Here is a 23,684-nt window from a genome sequence, read left to right as displayed (position 1 = left end):
TGTTACCATAGCGACTGTTATGAAACAATTGTCTGTGGTTGTGCCAGTGGTGCCCAGTTCCTGCTCTACAGAGGCATGGTTTCCTGTGCTCTGCACAGCTATTGACATTCATTTGGTATTAGCAGGTATTCTTAATTCTTAATAACGGTGCAGTGTGTAATTACAGAAGAGCACCTGCCATTGCGGTGTTGTTAATTTTTGTTCACACATTTTGCTTATAATGACTCTAAAGGATTATATAAGGTTCCTAAAAGTGAACTGAAGCATGTCTAAGTCTCTCCAAGTTTATGTTTTCGAATGCATGGTAAATGGACTTGTGGACTTGTGTCTTCTTTCGAGTCATCGGAGCACTAATGACGGCACAGCCATCATTAGGAATTCGGGGCTCAGTATCTTTGACATGCAGGCTGGAGGAGCTGGAGATTGAACCACTACCATGAGCACTTTCTTTGTGAAATGAAACCACACTTTGGACCATTTCTTTCGCTCTGCTTGACTCCCTCTTGTTGTTTGATGCTGCAGTGCATAACATTTAAAAGAAAATACCTGGATCTTTAATTGATAAGCTCAGAGGCAGATAATTCCAGTGGATCAGACAATTTAGTGGCTATCCACAGAAAACTGTTCTTTAGGGCAGTCCCGAATACCAGTTTTAGGGTGTGGAAGCTTCTATGAGAAATACTGGTTGTGATTATTCAAAGCCTCGACAGAGGGTCAGGTGATTGCAGAGCTCGGGTTTGCTTTGGTGTATCTGGCACTCGACTATTGGGTGTCATCTTAGAAAACTAACAATTCCAGACATTTGATTTTTTTGACATCTTGCGCATCTTTAAGTCTGTCACATATGGTCAAACTGTCCCAGTTGCCGGACTGCTAGTGACTGATGTTAGTTGAGAATAACAGCATTTAACTCTGATGCATAATGAATAATGTTGGGTAACTTTCTCTTAACTTATGAGCTCTCTGGGGTAATGCATAACCATATTTAAAAATAACAGAGCAGTAGAATACTGATTTTAAAGTCGATCAAAGCTTTAAAACATTTAGGTCACTCACTTTTACAGTTCTCGTTTTCCATCCCTCTAAAGTGACAAACAAACCTCAACTATAATCAGAATTCAATACACATTTTTAAGATAATGAGAGGAAAGCTGAGATGTAATAACTACTAAATCAAATTCACCTGAACAGTGCACAAATCTCATTTCTGCAAGGCAAAGTGCCAGTCACTGTTGCGTGTTTCATGACAGGAAGTGGAATTTGGTGTCAGGTCACATCTGGAAGAGGTTATTGTGCCCGTGGTTTTAGGTGCTCGGAGGATGGCAGGCAACAAGGTAGCCTGGGCTTTTTCTGTAGTAATCAAATGCAGCTTCCTGTCATTAAAGGCGTCCTGCAGGGAGGGGTTCCTGCAAGCTCACTTCGACTTGAGCAACAGTCCATCTGGGTGGATGAATTATTGACACCAGCAAATCTGTAGTCTTGTGAAGACATCTAGCTAGTGCTGATTGTAGTAGTCTAAAACAAATTTGACAAGAATGTCATAACAACCAGTCTTAAGGAAAGTCTGCTTCAGCTTGTTGCTTTCATAATGTTATAGTGGTATGTTTGATTTCAGCACCACGAGACAACAGTGTAGCAACACCTTATGGCCTTATATGCCCTCAGGGTACCTCTAATGTGTGCTCAGTGCCTGGTGGACTATGCATGACAAGCGTGGTTGTCTGGGGTTTTTTTTTGTGGATTTCATTCTAGTTGAGACTATGTGTCAAACAGGATATGAAGACACACAGCTGGTGGAGGGTTTGCAGTGACGTCTTGTTGTGTGGTGAAGGGCCCCTCCCTGATCACATACCGAAAGCAGGAAGCCTATTGATGTAATTTTTTATTTTTTTTTCACAATTACTTTTTCAGGTTTTTCTTCGATTTCCAGTAACAGGATGTGAAATGTCATGTAATATTTAGTTTCTATGTTTCCTGCGATAAGTTATCAAGTGACGCAAAATGTGAGGAAAAAACATTAGAGCTGCAACAACTACTTCATATATTGATTAGTTGTCAACTATTAAATTAATCACCAACTATTTGATAATAAATTCAACTTTTTAGTAATTTTTCATAACAAAAAGAGTAAAAATTCTTGTCTATTTAAGCTTCTTAAGTGTCTATATTTTGCTTTATATTGTTAAAGATGACAGGGACAGTACACATTAATAATCATTTTTGTAAGATATTGTATGATATTGTTTTATTGTCACAGTAGCAGACTGTGACAATTGTGGACAAAACAAGACATATGAGGACATCATCTCTGGCTTTGGAAGACACAGATTGTCATTTTTTGCCATTTTCTGACATTTTATGGACCAACCAAAAAAAAACAAATTGATTAAAGTTCCAGTATGCAGGATTTAGAGGCATTTATTATCAGAAATGGTATGTAGTATTGCTAACTATGTTATTATTATTTTATAACGGTCTCACAATAAGAATCATTGCATTTTTGTTGCCTTAGAATGGGCCATTTATATATTTTCAAAGAAATCATGCCAATTTGTTCTTCTTATATGTGTGAAAGGTGTCTTCATATGGAGTGGGCCCTCATACACAGAGTCTGCTATGAGAACTTTCATATCAACGGACATATCAAACACTGACTCATGACAGGGCCGACATAGCTCTCCAGCATGATGGGCACATGGGAAAAGTTTCAGTTTTGCAACCACACCACGGGATGCCACTAAATTTTAATCAGTAGACCTTTAATTGAAAAATAACTGTCAGATAAATAGATGAAAATAATGACTTTGCAGAATTTAAAATAATAGTGATATAACGTCCATTACTGGTGTTGCATATCCAAGGCGACACCTTCAAATGTTTTGTTTCTCTTGACCAACAGTCCAAAACTCAAAGATATTCAGTTTAAAATGAGACACGGGGAATCCTCACATTCGAGAAGCTGGAACCAGTAAATGTTTGGCTTTTTAACGATGAATCAGTGATCAAAAAAGCTGCCTGTTAATTTTCTGTCAATCTACCAAAACGCCTCCCTACTCTGCACATGCAGCCAGTAACACAAGATTGCCAGTTTGTTTTTAAAGGTCACAAGCTAAAAAACACTGTAGTGGAGTACACCCATTATTAAAAATGTGTGTTCTCCAAGGGGGTGGAGTAGTTACATCATGGTTGGAGTAAAAGCAAGTGAAAGAAAGACGTGTTGTCAGCAGTGAGAGGTGCTTCCACTCTACAGTGTCAGGAGCAGCTGCCAGGGACAGACAGCCATCACACTGATATGATCTCATGAACACAGAAAGCCTCATTTCCACTCCACATAAAGCCAAGCTGCTTCAGACTGATTTGAATATTAATCATTGCAGAAAACAAACCATGTCTTCTATTTATTCCTTATTTGTTATCTTTGTTTTCTGAATATTACATTACAGTATTGTCATGTTGTTTGGTTGAAGACCAAGAAAACATCCATAAGTAAATCCACAGTGTCAAGCATCACACATCAACCAGCTATAATCATTTCTTGCCCTGCCTGGTTGTTGTTGGTCTGTCGGAGCTAAAGTAAGACTGCTCTCGACTAAATGGAACAACAACAGAGTGAGTGGGCTTTTACAGTGCTCCCAGGTGACCAACACAGGCAAGTGAAGCCAAGCACCTACAGTACAGTATTGCCAAAGGTATCATCTGTCCTAAGATCACCTTAAGTACTCCATTACTCATGTGGATGGCAGATGCTTTAGTGGTTTGATGCTCTGTGTGGTGTTGGCTGCCGGAGCGATATCCACTTTTAATTGCCACTTAGCTACTAGTACTACATCAGGCTTAATTAAATCAGTTGACTAAGACATAATGACTCAGTGATGGGGGAGGTGTTTTACATAAGGATTTCATGCTTGTCAGAGTTAGTATATCCAGACCTGACCTGCATACGTATGTACATCTTATTACTCAAACTGTCTGAGACTGAAACTCAGGACCGATTCTTAACAGCTATAATTAGATTTGAAACTGAGGAACCGAAATATCAGAAAATTTTCAAGGCGTGGTCTTTTTCTCTTTTTTTTTTAGGGCTGGGTATTGATTCTCAATACTTTTGTTTCTGTAGCACAGCGTGGACCAGGGATGCTCAATTTACGGCCCGCAGGCCAAATCTGGCCCACAGCAGGGTGCCGGGTGGCCAGCCAACCAATTTCTAGTTCATAATGAAGAGAAATTGATTGACAGACACTGTATTTTTTTTTTTTACTTTGAAGGTAAAGAAGGTGCCAGAGTGCATAAAATAAAGTACCTGGACGTGCTGAGTAACATTAGTAATGATAATTATTAATGTTTGTTTATGAACTGGCTGCTGACAATGGAGTCTCCAAAGACCTAGTACAATTGCTGGCCACCCCATTGGCCAACTGTGATGAAAAAAATTGGAGGCTGAGATTATTGTCTGTAGAGCGCTGAGCTTTGAAGCTAGCACAGAGGTATTGGTATATTGTAAGACTAAACAATCTAAGGGCCAATTCATAGTTTCCACATCTGCATGTCCACCAGGCTCCACTGTGGTCCACGACATAAATGTTGTCATTAAGCCATGTCTCTGCTAGGGTCTGCGTGCATTTGTTTGTGACCACCTAGACTATATGCAAAGCAAGCACAATGACTGCGCATGCTCCAATTTGTTATTCTACTCTTAACTGTTGTATGAAGAGAATCTCGTCTGCGGGAAGGCAGCTGTCCACAGATGCCTCATTTGTACCATCTGTGTCAGCATAGCTTGTCTAGAAGTGGAAATAATGCTTTTGAGGGAGTATGGCCATTCTCAAAGGGGTCCCTTAAACTCTCTTTTAAGGTAGCTGAATGAAAATGGGTTCTATAGGTACCTACCCATCTTCCCTAAACTTGAGAAGGCTTGCTCCCAGTAAATGTTTTGTTCCTTACAATCAATATGCACTCTTTCAAAATGAAGCTCTATATCTGTCTTTCTAAGGAAAACAACAACAAGTCTATACAAAGAACAATGAAATGCCAAACCTATGTATAGATACATAAAACACTGAAAGAGGATTGTTGTGAAACACAAAACGTTAACTGTACTTGTGTCTGTCTATGCAGATTAGATAATCAATCAAATTTATTATAAAATAATAAACTAAGAAGCCCATCTCCTTCGAAATCATAACAGAATTCGAATTCCTGACATTGAGTCATGGCTTTTTTTGATGTGCAACACCAAAATTTTCAGTGACCCCATCCTGCTACCCGTTTAAAAAATTAATGAGGGCGTCTTTGGCTGCTGGCCCCTTGTCATTTTGCAGGAGGGGCCCCGCAAACAAAACATCCCTGGAGTAGGCCTGTCAAAAAGTGTCCACAGGCATTTAATGGTTTGTCACATTGGTAATCTTTATTTATTTTTTAATCTGATAGATCTCAGTTTGCCCCCCAACAATCTCCAGGCCCAACTAAGTTGTCTCTGAAGCTTTCAGTACCTCCTTGTGGACCTTTCTTGCCTTTCTAAAAGAAAAAAAAGACAGACCTTCAAACAGTTTCTTCAAAGATCAAGAATTAGTTTTTAAGTTTTAGTATGGCTACGTGTGTTTAGATGACTTTGGCTAAATTTGTTAGGTGAAAACTTAGCTTTTTAGAAAAATAGGTTTCTATATCTCAAAGTAAGGCATGAAAAAATGTATTGTTCCATATCAAGATGAAAATACAGGTGTTGGCACTTACAATAAAAATATCTCAAATAAAAATATCAAAATATCTCTAGCCCAAGTTACCTCTGGTGGAAACAAAAACACACGACTTCCTTTCGCCACAGGGTATTTTTCCTGGGTTGGACCTATCTGGCATGAGGCGTTTTAGAATAACAAAAGTAAAAGCTTTAGTGAAAAGGTTTTGACTTGCTGTTCTTAGCAGAGATGCAAAACAAACCTTTTTATAAAAACCTATTACCACATACTGGTCTGCTTGTGGGATATCAGCACCATTTTGAGGACTATTACCATGAAAGTAAAATAAAAATTTCCATGAATATGGTGTTTTTTTACCCTTTGTGGTCATTTACAAAGAGGACCCCCATCATAAAAATAATGCAGGTGCAATTTATTGCAGAGTATATTACAAAAACACTAAAAATGTGTTTTCTCCGGGTGGTTGGGAGTGAAAGGGGGAAAAAAGAGTTCTCTAATATGAAGTAGTTTATTAAAATTAATTACACGGTTAACATTTTATTTTATCCCTCTTTTGTTTGGAACTCATAAACGACCGCATGCATTAATTGTAGTATCTCTAAAAGCTCATTGTTTTCAGTGTACGCAGCTGTCAACATCATTTAAATGGTGCCACTTTTAACCTTTCGTTGTTTTGATGTAAAAGGGAGAAAAAAAAATCCATTTTCACCAAAAAGCTTTTCTGGGCCAGTTCCACTGGCCTTCTATAGAGCAGTAATAATAGAATCACAAGCTGCGGCCTATTTTTAGTATATCAGAGAAGCTTTCAGTATGCCGGTGGTCTTGAAAGAAAGAAGGGATTTTTCTGCAGGAGATGATAAGATATCAAGTACCGCACTTATTCACTATTGTGTGTTATATTCAGAAAAGTGGAGTAGTGGTTCAATAGAAAAACAGACTGGTTAAAGATGAAGTGGTTCTGTTTGGTCTTACAGGACAAAAATGGATATGCTTTAGAGCTTTTACATGATACTGTGTGTGCAGTGGGAATCCCGGGGTGGGTGTGTCTGCTGTGTCGTCACAATAGCATTGACACTGAGGGAGAGAGAGCAGGTGGTGGATGTCATTCACCAGCCTCTGCATTAATTATTAAGATTTGTTGCACCATGGTGAGCTTTGTGTGGCAGTCTTTTAATTTTGTTCTGGTCCATTTAATCAATAGGTCTATGGGGATTTCATTTAATTTTACAGCTACAATAAGTGTTTTTTTATGTGAATGTTAATTTTTTTGACACTTATTTCATCATTCCTTTGAATATTTGTAATGCTTTGTGTAAGTCTCAAAGAAGATTAGACAGATCTTAAAGGCAAACACATACAAACACATACAGGCACGCATAAATCAGGATAATGCAACCAATGCTGTGACATCACCGCCTCCCACTTGCTGATTGGTTGAGCCATGCTTCTAGCTGATCTTTCTCCAGCCTCAGACGGTATGATGATACAGCGAGGCAGTGCAGCGGGGGCTGTGCACATCCTCACAGGCATGGCTCCTCTGGATGGGAAAAACACGGGAAGATGGAAGGATGGGATTGTAAATGACCCTATCCGTTAGAGCCCTCTCCTCGGCCATCTGTGCATGTGTGCCTGTTTGTGTGTGTGTCAGTGTGTCTGTGTGTGAGAGTGTCAGGGAGGAGGGGACGTTTTTATCACAGCCTCCAGCAGCTCTTTAGCTTTCACTGGGGAAACCAGGCAGCCAGATCTGTTTTGCTTCCTGCTGGAGAGAAAAGGGAAAGGACAGCAGCAGTGTGTTTTTGTGCCAGTTTTTTCCACTGTGGAGCTTATTTTCGCACACACACATATATATGTACCCCAGAACTCATGAGAGGCAAAGGAGGAGAGCCCGAGAGTGGGGTGTAGAATGGCTCACTATAAGGATGTATCTGTCAGAAAGACTTCTCTAAATCTGGTGACTGGATTTTTTCAGTATCTACGTGGTAAGTAGGGCAGCAGCCTTCATGTCTCATCTGTGTGCACATATGTAGCTAATCTGGGATATTACCGGAGAAATAACAGATGCTAATGGTTTGGTGAATCCCTGCTTGCTACTATTTACTGTGTCATGCTGCACAAACACAGCTGTATATGTGCAGTGTGTGTGCGTGTTTATGTGTGCTATGCTTCAGTGGGCATCCCCTGTGCATCAGTGATGAAGCATTTGCCTGTGGGTTAACTCAATGTCTTTGCTCCCTGTATAGTGTACGCATTGCTTCCTTACACACGTGACCACTGTCTATATCTCTAAGGGTGGATGTTTAAAAATGGCCACTCTGTGCAGTGTGCAGCACAAGTCTACCGGCGTGACAGGGAGTCACAAATCAGTCCTCGACGCAACAGCAGCACCAAAGAAATCAGTTGTACTGGTATACATGCTGCATAATGCATGAAGCTTCGGGACTGAATATATTAATAGACTACAAAAGAGGCTGGGGGTGACCTAAACAATCACGCATGTCATTACTGAGCACAGAGGGGGCTTGCAAGATATGTTTGTAGAAATTCCATCTACGTTCATTCTCTAATCTCCTTGTATGACCTCCTTTTAAGAGCACTTCTCAGGAGCATTGATTATGCTAGCACTGGCAAGCATGTGTTATTCACATCGCAGATTCATAGTTTGTAACATGTTTGGTGCAGGGCTGCTGAAATGTTACTTGACATCCTCGCATGAGGCTGAATAAAGTATGATTCTGGTTGCAGGAGTTCTACAAGCGCTATAACTGACTAAAGTTATAGTTAGGAATTAATATTTCATGTGTTTTATATTTCTGCGGTTGCTATAAACCCAGCCATATCTAGAATCAATTAACTGCCGCGTCTCTGTAAGAACAAATCTGTAATCTCTGATCATCAAGTCCTGCTGTGTGTATTCTCCCCACTTGGTTGTATGTCCTCTAAAAATATCAACAGCTCCTTTAGTCTCAAGTACGGGGTTTTAACAGTCAACTGTCAACGGCATGTGGCGTCTTCCATGCATTGACGTGCCCTCTGTGCCTTTAATTTTCAGATGAGCAAGAGGCGGTGCAGAAGAGAACCTTCACAAAATGGATCAACTCTCATTTAGCAAAGGTAAGTGTGAATTTCCAGCCACACTCTCCGCTGCCTACATGGCTGTCATAAATCACTTGGCTTAAGACTGCAGGATTTTACAAGCTCATCAGGCTCATGCTAAACAAATTGTCAAAGCAGTTACATCACAAGTAAGTTGGAGGCTGTGCTATGTTTGACCTTTTACATCAGAGAGGCTCGTGATGTTTTATTGCTCGTCATGATGATCGTGTAGCTTCTCTTTGGTGTATGGTATTTCAGGCTACAGAGCCGTCACGTCTGTGGAGGGAGCCGACTGCAAGACGAGCTTCGCCATGCAGCAATAATAGCCACTAATAACACTGCACAAGATAATTTAATTTATCCAGTTAACTGTAAATAATGACACCATTTACCTTTGTTCTTAAGCATTTAAAATCATGTTAAGTAGAAACGGGTTTGTTTACAGTGACAGATTGCTGGATCCAGTGATAGGAAGGGAACACATCCTCTGTAGAGTAAACCTATGATTGTTGTGTTTTCCTGAGAGAACCATATAAAGGTCATGTTGCTTGTTGCATTGCTGGTAAGATGACAAAGCAGAGCTCAGATGCATCTTCACAGTGCAGAAAAGAGGCTCACTAGAGGCCTTTATACTTGGATGAGCTTCTGCACCTCTAGTGGAGTGTGTTTATGTGGACATACGGGAGGTATAATGGAATTATTCAAAAACTGGTGTGTGTGGTATGTTGTGTATTAGGTGTTTGTGTGTGCCCGCTGTGTATGAGTGTGTAGGTATGTGTGTGGGTGTTTTGTTATTCATGTGAGTGTGTGTATTTGTGGACAGGATTGGCAGGGATAGTGATGCGGTGTGCAGATGGAGAGCAGGAGGGTGAGGACAGTTCCCTGTAGGCCGTCGTCTGCTTCTAAGGTTCATGCATGTAAATAACAATAACACATGCTGCGTTACTTCATACTGTGACCCGAAAATAACAAACTGTATTAGATTTTGCACACCGAAGAAGTGGTCGGGTTTCAGAATAGGAATGAGTGATCTCTGTGGGACTGGAGTCACTGATGACACAGCACAGTGTTGGACTAGTCAGACACCGCTGCAGGGGTTTAAGTCTGTAACCTAGCAAAGAGATTCAGTTTAGAGGGGCCTTTTGTTGAGCCCGATCTGCCCACAATTAGTTCAAAGGGTGGCTTCTAAAACTTTAGAAGAATCTCAGTTATGTGGCGGGCCAACGCAGAGACGCTCTGTTGGTCTATTCTTCATTATTCATGCACTGCGCTCAAGCTCACTCACTGTGCATACCAATAGGACTAATGTAGCATAAGCTACATCATGAGAGAGCACTCAAACAGTCTTATTTACACTGTATGAGTGACACTGGCTTATTTAGGAGGAACGTTTTCAATAGACATGACTTTTCTTGTCAGTGAGCAAAAGCTTTCTTGTAATAGTTTTATGTGTTTGAATAAATGATGAATGTAAGTCTGAAAGGAATCTCCTGTTTATGGGTGAAAGTGTGTATTATCTAAGTTTGAACTTCCTCTAGCAGTCACACTTTCCCTTCAGCCTCTGTGTCCATTTCCCCTGATATTGTATTACTCAGCATCTTTCCTGTGATTTTCACAGTTTTTCCACTGTTAGGGAGTCTCATGTGACGCTGGTGCTGAGTTAATATATTTTCCAGGGTGGGAATGATTTACATAATGACATAATTTATTTTTGTTTGATTGTGTAAGATTTGTATGATATTTTTTAAAAATGCACATACATCGGTTTGTGTGATATCTGCTGAATTAGAACCCTGTGAATGATGATATGTATCTAATGTAAAGTTACATACTTAACTTTAAGTCACACAGAAAAGCTTAAGACAAGCACAGATGTGTTGGTTAGGTTTGGGAAAGGAAAAATGGTGACAGTGAACCTTAAAATTTCTCAGTGTTCATTTGGTTTTACATGTATCTGAACACTGGTCTCCTTGGGAAAAGTCTTGTGTTTTATCCACTACCCTGACCTACCTCTTTATGGGGACTCGTTATTTCTTTACTTCAGTCAATGCATTGGTCATGTGTTTGCAGCCTTGCCCGATTATGTGGGTTATATTCGAATTGTGATGCATTACTTTTTGTATATATATGAAGGAACAGGGCATGAGAACAGACTACTTTTTTTTATAGTCAAATAGTATATTCAACTAAAAACTCCTCATACATACCTGTATGCACACTCATACAATTCTAATGGATATTTAGTTGCAGGGTTAATTGAACAGTATTTTTTTTAACCAGTTTTATTTTATTTCCCTCAAGGTTTACAGGTTTACATCAACAAGTAGAGCATGTTTTGAATCAGTAACTGACCTCCTGTCTGTCAGAGAATTAATTGCAAAGTACCACTGTTGTTTTTAAAGTACCGAATTGTTTAGGCCCTAAATACATTTCTGACCTTCTGCTACACTATGAACCGTCGAGACCTCTCAGGTCTTCTTGGAGGGATCTGCTTTGCATCCCTAGAGTTAAGACTAAACATGGCAGAGCATTGTTTAGTTTCTATGCATCACATTTCTGGAACAAACCTACAGAAAACTGCAGGTCCACTGCAACTCTCAATTCTTTTAGATCAGCACTGAAGACTTTTTAGCTTGCCGCTGCCTTTTATCACATCAAATATTTATTCATTTCTTACAATGCACTTTTATTGTTATTCTTGTTTTGTTTTTTTTTACTTGTCGAAGTAAATGTTCACTTGTTTCTATTTTATATTCTCTAGCTCTTTAATGGCATTTTTAATAGTAATTAAATGTCCTTTAATGTGTTTCTTTTGCGCTTTGTCTTAATGCTTTTGACGTTTTATGTAAAGCACTTTGCCAAAATGTGCTATATAAATTAACTTGCCTTGCCTGTGTTGTTCAGATGAATTTTAAAAAATTGCGGCACCTTCTGAAACACCTTCTACCGTGCCTTTGTGACGGTAGGAGGAGGAGTGTGCATGTACAGAATAACAGGACAGACGCTCGCCTCTTCACACTGCTTTGCCCCAAATAGGCAGCCAACTGCATCCTGTCATGGAGTATGTTGAGTTGTGAAATGGCCTGTATATGGTGCCAAATAAAGAATTCCCATGGCGAGCTTTCCTTTTAATTAAAAGTCCATTATGCTGAAAAAAGACACATCTGTTTCATTTACTTATACAATAATGCTTGTGTAACACACAAGGTTATAACACTGTCACTCATGCTGGAGGTTGTGCAGCTTTATAAATGTGTGGATATGATATCAGGAGACAGTCCAATTAGGGTTAAATGAGTGGCATCGCCTCAGGACTGGGCACCAGGCCACTGCTGAGGAGAAAGGCACCATCTTTTCAGCTGCAGGGAGGCTCTGTGGTTGTTGCTAACAAGCCTGTTTCTCACAAACAGCATTTGGTTTCTCCTCACCCTGCTAATGGATTAGAATACCAATATCCTTTTCACACCATAGAACTAACAGTGCAGCATTACTGGGTCTACAAATCCAATGGTTTTCAAGACTTCTTCATTTCTCATTATTAAAATGTTTTATTTTTGTTGTAATGATTACTTTCTGTGCTGTTAATGTTGTGTTTCCTCTCTCCAGTATAAACCCCCACTAGAGGTTAACGACCTTTTTGAGGACATCAAAGATGGGGTGAAGCTTTTGGCTCTGTTGGAGGTTCTGTCTGGTCAAAGACTAGTAAGTAGTACTTTACATTATTATTACAATTTTACATTACATGTTGAACCTGATTCTTACCTTGCAGATGCTTAAATAATTTTTATTTTGCTTGATTTTAAGTGTGGATTTATTAAAGGGGATGAGCCACCGTTTATAAAAAACCACTTGAAATAATGAATATGTTAATCAAGGCACACATTTTCACCCTCAAATCACCTTGCACATGTATGTGCTGATCCCCTACATTGTATAATGCCTTGTTGTCAATATATTTTATTTTATTTTATGGTTTAAAACATGAAATCAGCATACAAATTCACTACATTATATATATAAATATATATAAGTTAAAAGTTTGAACAAATCAGAACTGTGCTGCTATTTGGTCTTTACAGCAACAAAATACTTTTCAAAGCCAAAGCTAAGCAGCAAAGATAGTGCCTGGTAGTTATCTGAGATGAGAGACAATTTATCCCAAAATGAAGAATATATATTTTTCCTCTTACTAGTAGTGCTTTTTATCAATCTAGATTGTTTTGGTGTTAGTTGCTGAGTGATGGAGATATTGGCTGGAGAGATGTTGGCCTTCTTTCAAATAATGGATCTAAATGGCACTTGGTTTGTGTTGCTCAAAGTGCCCAAAAAAGAAATTGTGCATCTACTGCTAGCTCACCTAGTACCACTGAGCTAGCAGACATTACAGCAGTGTTTACATCTTGCAATGTCATAAGCATGAGCCTCTTGTCCATGAGTAGATGCACACTTCCTTCTGCATAGTGATTCATTTGGCGAGTGTAGTTTGGTAGGAAGAAAACACTTCCTACATGGGTCATGATTTCAGGAAAAAGACATTTCTGTTCAGTTTTTTTGGATGTATTTTTTGGCGCTTTGAGCACCACAAGCTGAGTGCCATCTAGTTTTATTGTATTGGACAGAGACAGATATCTCTACAGCTGATATCCCAACACTCAAACCCAAACCAAAACTATTAAGACTGATAATTAGCCCTATAGGTAAGAGTAAATATACATATTTTGGGCTTGGGGATAAACTGTCCCTTTAAGTTTAGGAGATCATCAGGGATGACATTGAATGCAACCAGTTAAATTCACATAATAAATCCTTAAATGTTTGATTTTATTCAGTCTTTTGGAGGAAAATATTGAACAAGTGTTTGACTATGTACTGTAAATTCATAAAAGATTGCTTAGACAAATGCGTAAAACCACATTTTACAACTGTGATTTATTTATTGTAATACTTACTCAACCTAAACAGTGACAACTGAACCAAGATGCAACCAAAACCTAATTAAAGATTGTATATTTATTCTCTCTATATATATATTCTATTCTATCTTTGCTAGATCCATACAAAACTAAGACATCACAACTTGGGATAAAATTGCTGTTGCTCACATTAATCATTGAAGCACATTAGCATCACTGTGCAGAAATTGCAGTGAGATAATTTAGATCTGACCCTTCCCGCTGTGAGAAGCTGCTGGCTCACTTGTGTCTGTTTCTTCCTATTCTCTCCCTCCCTAACACACACATGCATGTTCATCTTTGCATATTTGTAAGAACCCTCTTTGGCATAATGCATCCCCCAGCCCCAAACCCTGACCTCCCCCACCAGAACTAATTGAACCCAACTCTTACCCTAATCTGTACTTAGCCTGCCTAAATGTCCCTGCAGTGCACAAATGTCCTCATAACAGTGGTTTGAAGCTGAAATCAGTCCTCAGAAAAACAGCAACACAAGCCCACACACACATATACACTGGCCCAGACTCTGATAGGGATTTAGTAATCAGACCTGTCTTGAAACAAACTGCCATGTCATCCGCAAAGCTGTTAGTTGGCAAATGACTCAGTTGCATGTCACGGTGAACACTGCCTGATGCTTTCAGTTGCTGTACGGAGGAATGAACCCCTGCTGGTTCTTACCGGCCAAAAATTTCACACAGATCTAACTGCAGCCGCTTCTCACTCATGTTTTAAAGCACAGTATTATACGTTTTCTCTTAAAGTCAGGGTTCCTGTGGGTCCTTAAAATATCTTAAAAGGCACTGAATTAATTAAACTAAAAATAAGGCCATAGTTGTTATTTAAATGTCTTAAAATGGGAAATCAGATTTTAGATTTTTTTTTTCTCTGACATTACATAACAGTTGCCATCTTTTATTTTCTTTAATAATAATAAAAATAATTATTATTATTATTATTTTAAACAAATAAAATCTTCCAAAATACCCTAGCATGAATGACACCAAAAAGTATTTTATTTTTTTTATATGTTCCCCAAGCAACTGATTTTCAATTTCAGTGGTTGTAAAATTGGTCTTAAATTGCAATCCAAGTGGCAAATAAAAAGTCTTTAAAAAGCCTTGAATCTCACGTGCCTTAAGCTGTAGGAACCCTGCTTAAAGCAGCTTTAGCACTCACCAGTTAATTTATGGAAGAAAAGCCATGCTAATACCCCTAAGCCACTTTTACTATCAAATTGTGCAACCAGACCAACCAAAGTGAGTGGTTTAGTAACAATCAGCAGTTGATTCCTCACCATGTTTAAAATGAAGATATCCTCAGCTGTAATGATGAGGCTGTCTCAGCTAACTTGATTTTCACTCTCTGTCCTCTCCATCTTAAGCCCCGTGAGCAAGGTCGCCAGCTGAAGAGGATCCACTGGGTTTCCAACATCGGCACAGCACTTAAATTCCTCGAAGGCAGAAAGGTAAACCATCAATCTTATCAGCAGTTTCACCTTTTAAATGTTTTAAAGTATTTTTTCCGAACTAAATATCATGCTAGAGAAAAACAGTGGCATGTGTAAAAGAAGTCCAGAGCTCCTAAGAAAAATCTGTTGATTAGTTATTTGTTAGTGCGCATAAGGTCTGTGCAACATGCTCTATGTTCAGAAAAGCAGCAGATAGAAATAGGACTTCTTGATTACATAACCTAGCTCTAAAATCCCTTGGCTGTATGAAGCCTGTGTCCCACTTTCATCCGGGTTCCCTGAGGACTGAGACTTACATTGTTGTGATTTCTCTCCCATCACGTGCGCCTTCAGTCTGTGTATCGAGGATCTCCGGTCAGTCGCCATTAAACACCCTGTGTGATGACATACTGTATGCATTCTTTTCATTTGATGCACGATGTGTACAAAGCAAAGCTTGGATACAGCCATTCTGTTTCAGTACATGTAGTCATTACGCTTTTCTACTGACATGCATTTTGATGCATTTTGACTAGAACAATGGATGTGTATTTGTGTACTATTCTGAGCTGTTCAAATGCAGAGATGTAAATATGGCAAACTGTAAATGTTTCCAGTGCAAGGGTTGCAGTGCTGTGGTACCTCTGCTTTTCCTTTAATTCCGAGTTCAACACAGTTCTCTTCTCTTTTTTTTTGGAGCTCAAATGTCTTGTGTTTTAGTTGAATTCTTTCTTTTCTTCTGGTTCACTTTTCACTGTTGCATCAAAAGCCTGACTTTGATGACTTTGAGCAGAAAAGTTTGAGCTTGCAATGTGTATTTTGACAGAATGAAACTTATTAGAGTTTCTGTTGGTTAAATTGAAAAAAAGAAATCCCCAGACAGTCTGCATGTGACTTACTTTCCAGAATAATCCTCTGCTTGGCTTTTGTTTCAGATCAAACTCGTTAACATTCATGCCACTGACATCGCAGATGGACGACCATCAATTGTCCTTGGGTTGATATGGACGGTTATCCTCTACTTCCAGGTGATTTAATCCCCAAATCCCCAAACTAACTAACTGTGCTTACTCCGCTCACTGCTTTTGCTCAGCATGGCTTTTGTTAAACCAGAGACAGCCTGGAAATCACCATCACCAAATCCACCAGACTCCATTTGAAAAAACAGTAATTTTAGTTTGTTTAAAGTCAGCATACTCTCACATTTAACCGGGTGAGTTAATTGTTTTTTATTTATTATAAACCAGAGTTGGTGATAGTTGAAATAGTGAAAATACAAACCATGCTCTTTTTTTATTAGCTTTATTTTGTTTCTGTCAAATGAATGCGTTTCAGGATGATAAAATTACCTTCTGTTTTAATGGAATCTGGTGGGTTTGGTGATAATAATTTTGGGCTGTTTCTGAAACATCATGGTCTGTCTATTGTTCCATGACTTTACATACACTAGTGTACTTTAAGCATAGAGCTGCATACGGCTGCACAATCTATCAAAGATGAATCACAATCATGATTTTAGCTTCCCACAGTTAAAGGAATATAAGTAACTGCAACATTATTGTTTAAAATTCATGCTCCATCCATGGAAATGGTGCTGCATATTAAATCAAGGACCTCCAAAACTATCAGCCAGCTTCCACTTATGAAGAGCTGTCATAACACTATGCGCACATGAAAATCTCTCCTGAATGTTGCAAATACAGACAGGTAAAATGAAAATCATCTGTTTATCAACTAGTATATGGAAATTAAAGCAGTGCTGTATATGTAATTGTAAATGTGCAATAAAATGTCTTTCCATACGAATAATTGTAATCTCAGTATCAATCAAAATAATCGTGATTATTAGTTTGGCCACAATCATGCAGCCTTACCATTTTCTTTTCTTGTTTCTATGGTCACAAAGCAACCTCTTCTTTTCCCATTGTTGTTGTTCTTCGCCTAGATTGAGGAGTTAACCAGCAACCTGCCAGCCCTCCAGGCCCTGTCCAACAGCAACTCCTCTGTGGAGAGTTTAGCCAGCTCTGAAGCAGGAAGCCCTCCCATGAAGCGAAAGGTGGTTAACAAGTTTCAGGGCAATGCCAAGAAGGCCCTGCTCAGATGGGTGCAGTGCACAGCAGCCAAGTATGTCACTCTCAGATTACGTTTTTGGCCAGGTGTTACAAAATGTTTATAGATATGGGTGTATATACAGTTTCTATATACTGTATAAGATACAGAATACATAATGTCTCGGTGCTCACATGTGATTTTCAGGTATCATGGAATTGAGGTGAAGGACTTTGGTCCCAGCTGGCGCGATGGTGTTGCGTTCCAGTCGGTGGTGCACGCCATCAGGCCAGATTTGGTGGACATGGAGGTGGTGCGGAGGAGGAGCAACAGGGAGAATTTGGAAGACGCCTTTGCACTTGCAGAAAATGAACTTGGTATTCCCCGCCTGCTGGACCCAGAAGGTGCCCTTGACCTCTCCTGCTGCTTGCATTAATGATTTTCAGTGTTTTCAATGCTATCATGTCTAATCAAACATAATAGCACTGGATGTGGGTGTTAAGTAATTAAGTTTGAAGTTTGCTAGTGTTTTAGACATAAACACAGCACATATGTATACAGTATCAGTTAGATTAATAACATTGTGTGACTCTGTCAGTCTATTCTGCATGAGTCTTTTTGACAATATGTATGTTGAAACCCTCCAGAGGATTAAAATGCTGTGGTTACTTGTGGCTCTGAGTTTTAGTCTGTGGAAGTGAAGCAGTCTGCAGTGTCTCTGCAGTCCTGTCTTCCCCGGCAGAGTTGTGATGCTTTATTGCACAAAGAGCTACACTGAAACGTCTCTGCTTTTATGGGAGCTTGACCCCGATTTCTAGAAACATCAGGTCAAGGATGGAGACAAAAGTAGATGTGTATAATTAACTGTCAGGCTTGAGGAGATTTATCCTCTTGAGGATGCAAAATGTTTTTTTTTAAAGTTCATATTATGTTAATACCAAATTTAATGGCTCTGTCATATCTACACTTCATTTCTACAGGTATGATGTCATGTTAAAGAGGCCCTAAAAGACATTTGCATTACCTTATTTTCTGTATAAAGTTTCATCATGTGCATCATATAATGTTTGCGTTGGTCTGCAGATGTGGATGTAGACAAACCAGATGAGAAATCCATCATGACGTATGTGGCTCAGTTCCTCAAGCACTACCCAAACCCCCACCACTCTGAGACTGATGGACAGCAGGATGAGGTATTTCGTTAAAAGCTTATTATACTGAATACTGAGATCAGTACACATCCAGGGAAAAATCACTGTGTTACTGCTAAATTCTTTAGTATGGATATTTAACTTCATGTGTAATGATTTAACCATGTAGTTGTATATATTGTTGCCATCCACATTTCACAAAAATTGACTTGTGCCTCATCATTCATCAAGAATGACCGTTAGAGATGAACAGCATATGAAAACATGCTTTAAAGGGAAAGTTTGGTATTTTTCAACACAGACCCTGTTTGCCCAAGTTTTGTGTTTAATGAACTCATGGAAATAATAACTTTTGAAACTGGACAAATATTGAGCAAGAGCGCTGCAGCTGGCAATGGCCAAAGAGGCTGCTCTGTAACTATTTGGGGCATTTGTGCGCTTCATTTTACATTCACCCAAAGTGCTTGTTTTTGCCACTGACAGGCTCATATTGTTATTTTAAGTGTCTGTCAACATTATAGAAAAGATCCTTATGGGGACGTTCTTGTTTAGGAATAAGATCCTTATTCTTTAACCACAAACAGCCCCAAAATCGCCATCACCAAACTCACCAGACTCCATTTAAATTAACAGTAATTTTAGTGTGTATAGAGCAAGCATACTTTCACATCTCACTGAGGGAATTAAGGGTTTATTTAAGGATGATTGTTGCAACAGTGCAAAAACTGTGATAGCGATTTCGGGCTGTTTTTGGTTAAACAAAAAGTATCTTACTCTTTGACAAAAAGGTCTATTTCTGCAGGGAGTCTTCTAATAACGTCAGAGCCCTTCAGTAGCAAAAAACAAGCAATTTAAAAAGATGTAACTTTATGGTGTGGATCTGCCCATTATTATTAGATTGCCTGTTTCGCTTTTTCAGATTGCAGCGATCTCACTGAATACTGGAACAATTTTGAAAACTGTTGTTCCAATTAGTCACAAAAACATGGGGAAACAGGATCCAAGTTGAAAACAAATGAAGTTACCCTTCAACTGATGCTGTGCTTATTGGTTGTAAGCCTGTGCCTGCAATTCTTCATATTTGTCATTTTATCTCATAAAGCTCTCATGAATCAAAATAATCGCAGCATGAACACAGCAGTAAAAAAATCATCAAGATTTTGTTTCCCATCATCACGCTCATTTAATTTCTCCATCTACTCATTTTTTTGTGCACATTAAGCTGCTTCTTGGCTCAATTCCAACTTTTGCACTGTCAGTGCCAGTGCTTCAGGTGAGAGTTCAGGTCATAGTGCTGCATGCTCTCTGCATGGAGTGTGTTCCCACCTCGCCCTCATCCCATCTTCCATCCACTTTGCTTGTTTTTTTTCTCCTTGCTATTCTAATGCCTTTTGTGGTGTGTTTGCATCTCTTTGTGTGCCTTGCTGCTTTCCTGGATAGTTTGGTCCCCAAGATATAGAGCAAATGCTTGAGGTATGTTTCACTAAAATAACAATCGGAAGGTTTTAAGAAGATACTAGTGTCCCTACCCCTTTCCTTCTACCATGACTAATCTGTGTTAAAATGTAGAGCTTGAAGGAATAGAGAGGTATTTCTGGAATGTCAGTTTGGTGTGAGTTTCTTAACATATTGGCATGCTCATTTGAGGAAAAAAGGATTAAAACCAGTTTGTTCCTGTGACTCTAAGCTGCTTGTTCCCTGACTGTGACAGAGAGAGGAGCGGAAGATGCTGAGAGAGCTAAAGGTGTTTTTAGATCAGCTGGAGAGAGATGTGCTTCGGGCCCAGGGAGCAGAGGGAAACCTCACTGACAAATATCAGGTGAGTCAGACTCGGAAAGACAAAGTGCACTGTTAGATAACATTCTGCTTTGACAAAGACATTCATCTACCCTCACCACTCTAATTTTATCTTTTTGTTGCAGGCATTCAAGAGCTTCCGTGTACAGTATGAAATGAAGAAAAAGCAGACAGATCCACTACTGCAGCCAGTCCACAGAGACGGCAAGCTGTCCGTGGACCAGGCTCTGGTCAAACAGGCATGGGACCGTGTATCCGCCAGGGTAATTGTACTGCATACTTCTACACATCATGAATAATTTATAACCAAGCCACAAAGAAAGCAGAATTAATTATGATAATTAATCATACCTACATTAAACAGAACATTAGAGTAAATATAGATTTCCAGTTTGTTTTTCCTCATTATTTTTTTTTACTTGAAAATTGCATTACCACAGTGAAAGTGATCATAATGAGAGAAAGCTCCCGTCACTGGCTGCCAGTCAAAGTTCAGTGGGATGGAAGCGTTTGAATAAGAGTTTGTTCAGAGAGGAGGAGACGGGAACAGAGGAGGTTTTGTTTTGGGGTTAGTCCGCCCCTCTGGACATCCGCAGCTCGTCTAGACTCCTTTGTAGCGTGATTGCTTGTGAACATGTGGACATGTTTTGATCAGCACAGCCTCCTCTATGGCGGGATCTTGCTTTGGCAGAGTGGGTTTTTTAATGGTTTTCAATTGCAGCTGCTGGACTGGCACATCCATCTGGACAAGTCTCTGCCCGGTCCCCTGGGAGTGATCGGAGCCTGGCTTCACAGGGCTGAGATGGCTCTGAGAGAGGACATTCCCATCCAGCATGCTCACGAGGAGACAGCCAATGTTCTGCACAGAAAACTAGAGCAGCATAAGGTAACGCAGCAGATGCTTGACTTTAAGTGTGTTTGGATACTTACTGTACCATGTTCTTGATCTGTTAGGTATCCAAACAGGAGAGTAGAACATAGAAGTGATGTTATGTGATTTAATTTTGCAGGAGGTGTTAAAAAACTTGGAATCGCACAGACAAACCTTTCACCAGATTCACAGGGACAGATCAGTGAACGGGGTACCTGTTCCACCCGAGCAGCTCCAAGATATGGCTGAACGGTAAGACCTGATAACATTGTCTTGTGAGTTAATTTTAAAATTTAGGGATACACGATATTGGATTTTTTGCCAATATCCAACATGCCAATATATAACATCTCATTTGGCCAATAACCGATACTGATATCAATATATCAACCTTTTCCCACTTAATTTTAGTGGTCTTTAATCTCCTCTGTGGTGGAATTAACATCATATTATGCATACTAGCAGATGGAGACATACTATAAACCAATGAAAAGATATATACGAATATAACACATATACAATTTCTGCCAATAGATGCCACTAAATCCTGCACATTGGACCTTTAATTTTTAATGATAATAAATGAGAGTTGCAGCCCTAGATTTTTGAACGTCTGTTGAATTTTCAGGTTCAATTTTGTGTCCACATCATCATATGGTCACTTGATTAAACTGGAATTCTGGGAAATGAAGTATCGACTGATGGCATTTCTTATGTTGGCTGAGTCAAAGCTGAAGTCCTGGATTATTAAATACGGCAGACGGGACTCTGTCGAACTCCTGCTGCAAACCTACCTTGTAAGTAGAACTTATTGGTGTTTTAGTGGCATTTGAATGTCACTTTGTCTGTCAAATTGTTAAATCTTTGTTTCTATGTTTGATTTTCTGCTTCAGACTTTTGTAGAAGGCCACAGATTCTTTGAGCAGTATGAGATCATCTTCACAGGCCTCAAACAAGCTGCAGAGGTTTATGTAAAGTCTGACAGTTCAAGTAAGAGTCTTTTCTGTTTTACTACCAACTTGTTTGTTATGTCTGTAAATGTAAATATAAATCTGCTTGGGCTCATCGTAAAAAGTCTTATTATCGATTTCATGTTACAGGGTCTAAGACCTGTAACAGAGGTAAGTCCAAATACGGCCTGACAATCTTTAAAACCTTAACTTTGCCTGTCACCTGAGCCGTTTCTCTTCATAATTGTGGGGCTGCACTTTTCTTTTCTAACATACATTGAATTCTGAGACCTGCAAAATCATAATATTGCCTTATGCATGAAAAAGTAGCAATAATTTCATCAGTTGGAATGCTATTTTAGCTTGATCTTCCCGACCTAACAGACCATAGCATCAACCAAATGGCTGAATGATCATCAGACATAATCTGCTCCTCTTGTAAATCTGTACATTTGATACTGGTGTTGGTTTCAATAAACTGAACTTTTTTTATATTTTACTTTCAGTTGATGAAGCAGAAGGGGTAAGTAAATTCCTCAATGATGCCACAGCTCAGTGGAAGCACCTGGCTTTGGAGGTGCGGAGTGTTCGCAGCATGCTGGAGGAGGTGATCTCTAACTGGGAGAAGTACAGCAGCACGGTGGCGTCTCTGCAGGCCTGGCTAGAGGACGGTGAGCAGATGCTCAATCAGTCAGAGAATGCCAAACGGGTAAGTACAATCACAGATGCTTGATAATGAAAAACAGTATTTTTTGTAAAATACAGCTTATATTGTGCTGCCAAAAATTACGAGAAATGTTTCTTTGAATGGTCACAGAGCATGTGTGTTTCTGCAGCTATGATATTTGTTTTCTTTTCTTCTGTCAGGATTTCTTCAGGAACCTTTCTCATTGGATGCAGCAGCACATGGACATGAATGACGCTGGGAACTTTCTCATTGAAACCTGTGATGACACAGTCTCACGAGATCTGAAGCAGCAGCTTCTCCTTCTGAACGGGAGATGGAGGGAGCTGTTTGTCAAAGTCAAACATGTAAATGCTGTTTGAGCAACTTTATTGTTAAAAAATAATATAATAATACCTTCTTTCACATCAGCTTCAGTTTTCAAAGTTGATAAAAATTAACTGTCCTGTCGTCTTCTGTTTCATTGGAAGTATGCAAGGGCAGATGAAGTTGACAAGTTGAGACAAGACTACCAGGATGGTATTAATACACTGAAAATGTTCATGGATGCAACCAACGAGAAGATGACTGCTCCTGTCCAAGTATCTTTCCTGAACGTCAGAGCCTTTGTTCAAGATGTTGAGGTGAGCAGCCGATTCGCTCATCCTTTTCTGGATTTTTATTTTATCTTCTGTGCAAAGAAAAATCATTACACTCTTTATCCCGACTTACTGTAGGAAATCAAGCACAAAGTGCCAGCTATGGAAGCCGCCTGTAAGGCAGCGAGCCGCACTGCTCAGCTGTTGACCAAAGACACTCCACAGGAGGAGGTTTCACAGATGATGGCTGTGATGGCCTCGATCAAAGAGCAGCTGAGCAAGGTGTGTGCATGTCATTATGCAATATGAAGTCATGCCCTTGTTGAGCTTCTCTTCTTTCTCTTTTTATGTGTGCAAGTGTGTGTATACCATGAATGTATGAAGGGAAATGGATATAGAGTTGGAGGTAGGGCTC

The 23,684-nt window shown here is 39.5% G+C and overlaps 1 protein-coding gene across 14 annotated transcripts in view; it reads left to right on the top strand.

The window, feature by feature from the left end:
* The window catches only part of syne1b (spectrin repeat containing, nuclear envelope 1b), a 101,101-nt gene that overhangs the window by 4,043 nt on the left and 73,374 nt on the right, over positions 1 to 23,684 (top strand). For 4 of the 14 annotated variants that reach the window (XM_088087714.1, XM_088087713.1, XM_088087711.1 and 1 more), the window contains exons 1-21: positions 7,203 to 7,672; positions 8,743 to 8,804; positions 12,393 to 12,488; positions 15,123 to 15,206; positions 15,543 to 15,563; positions 16,124 to 16,216; positions 17,134 to 17,312; positions 17,445 to 17,641; positions 18,321 to 18,430; positions 19,611 to 19,661; positions 20,100 to 20,207; positions 20,311 to 20,448; positions 20,907 to 21,071; positions 21,196 to 21,308; positions 21,685 to 21,853; positions 21,950 to 22,046; positions 22,157 to 22,177; positions 22,513 to 22,715; positions 22,874 to 23,038; positions 23,162 to 23,314; positions 23,408 to 23,551. In XM_088087714.1, coding sequence (XP_087943840.1) covers positions 7,597 to 7,672; positions 8,743 to 8,804; positions 12,393 to 12,488; positions 15,123 to 15,206; positions 15,543 to 15,563; positions 16,124 to 16,216; positions 17,134 to 17,312; positions 17,445 to 17,641; positions 18,321 to 18,430; positions 19,611 to 19,661; positions 20,100 to 20,207; positions 20,311 to 20,448; positions 20,907 to 21,071; positions 21,196 to 21,308; positions 21,685 to 21,853; positions 21,950 to 22,046; positions 22,157 to 22,177; positions 22,513 to 22,715; positions 22,874 to 23,038; positions 23,162 to 23,314; positions 23,408 to 23,551 — 2,445 coding nt within the window. In that variant the 5' untranslated portion in view covers positions 7,203 to 7,596. Of the gene's footprint in view, positions 1 to 7,201; positions 7,673 to 8,742; positions 8,805 to 12,392; positions 12,489 to 15,122; positions 15,207 to 15,542; positions 15,564 to 16,123; positions 16,217 to 17,133; positions 17,313 to 17,444; positions 17,642 to 18,320; positions 18,431 to 19,610; positions 19,662 to 19,828; positions 19,862 to 20,099; positions 20,208 to 20,310; positions 20,449 to 20,906; positions 21,072 to 21,195; positions 21,309 to 21,684; positions 21,854 to 21,949; positions 22,047 to 22,156; positions 22,178 to 22,512; positions 22,716 to 22,873; positions 23,039 to 23,161; positions 23,315 to 23,407; positions 23,552 to 23,684 lie in introns of those variants that run through there. The other 10 variants (XM_088087715.1, XM_088087705.1, XM_088087704.1 and 7 more) reach the window with 10 other exon arrangements.

This window comes from Plectropomus leopardus, chromosome 14, assembly GCF_026936395.1.
Source record: "Plectropomus leopardus strain MGB_pleo_1.0 chromosome 14, ASM2693639v1, whole genome shotgun sequence".
Classification (NCBI taxonomy): Eukaryota; Metazoa; Chordata; class Actinopteri; order Perciformes; family Serranidae; genus Plectropomus; species Plectropomus leopardus.
This window is presented reverse-complemented; position numbering and strand designations above follow the sequence as displayed.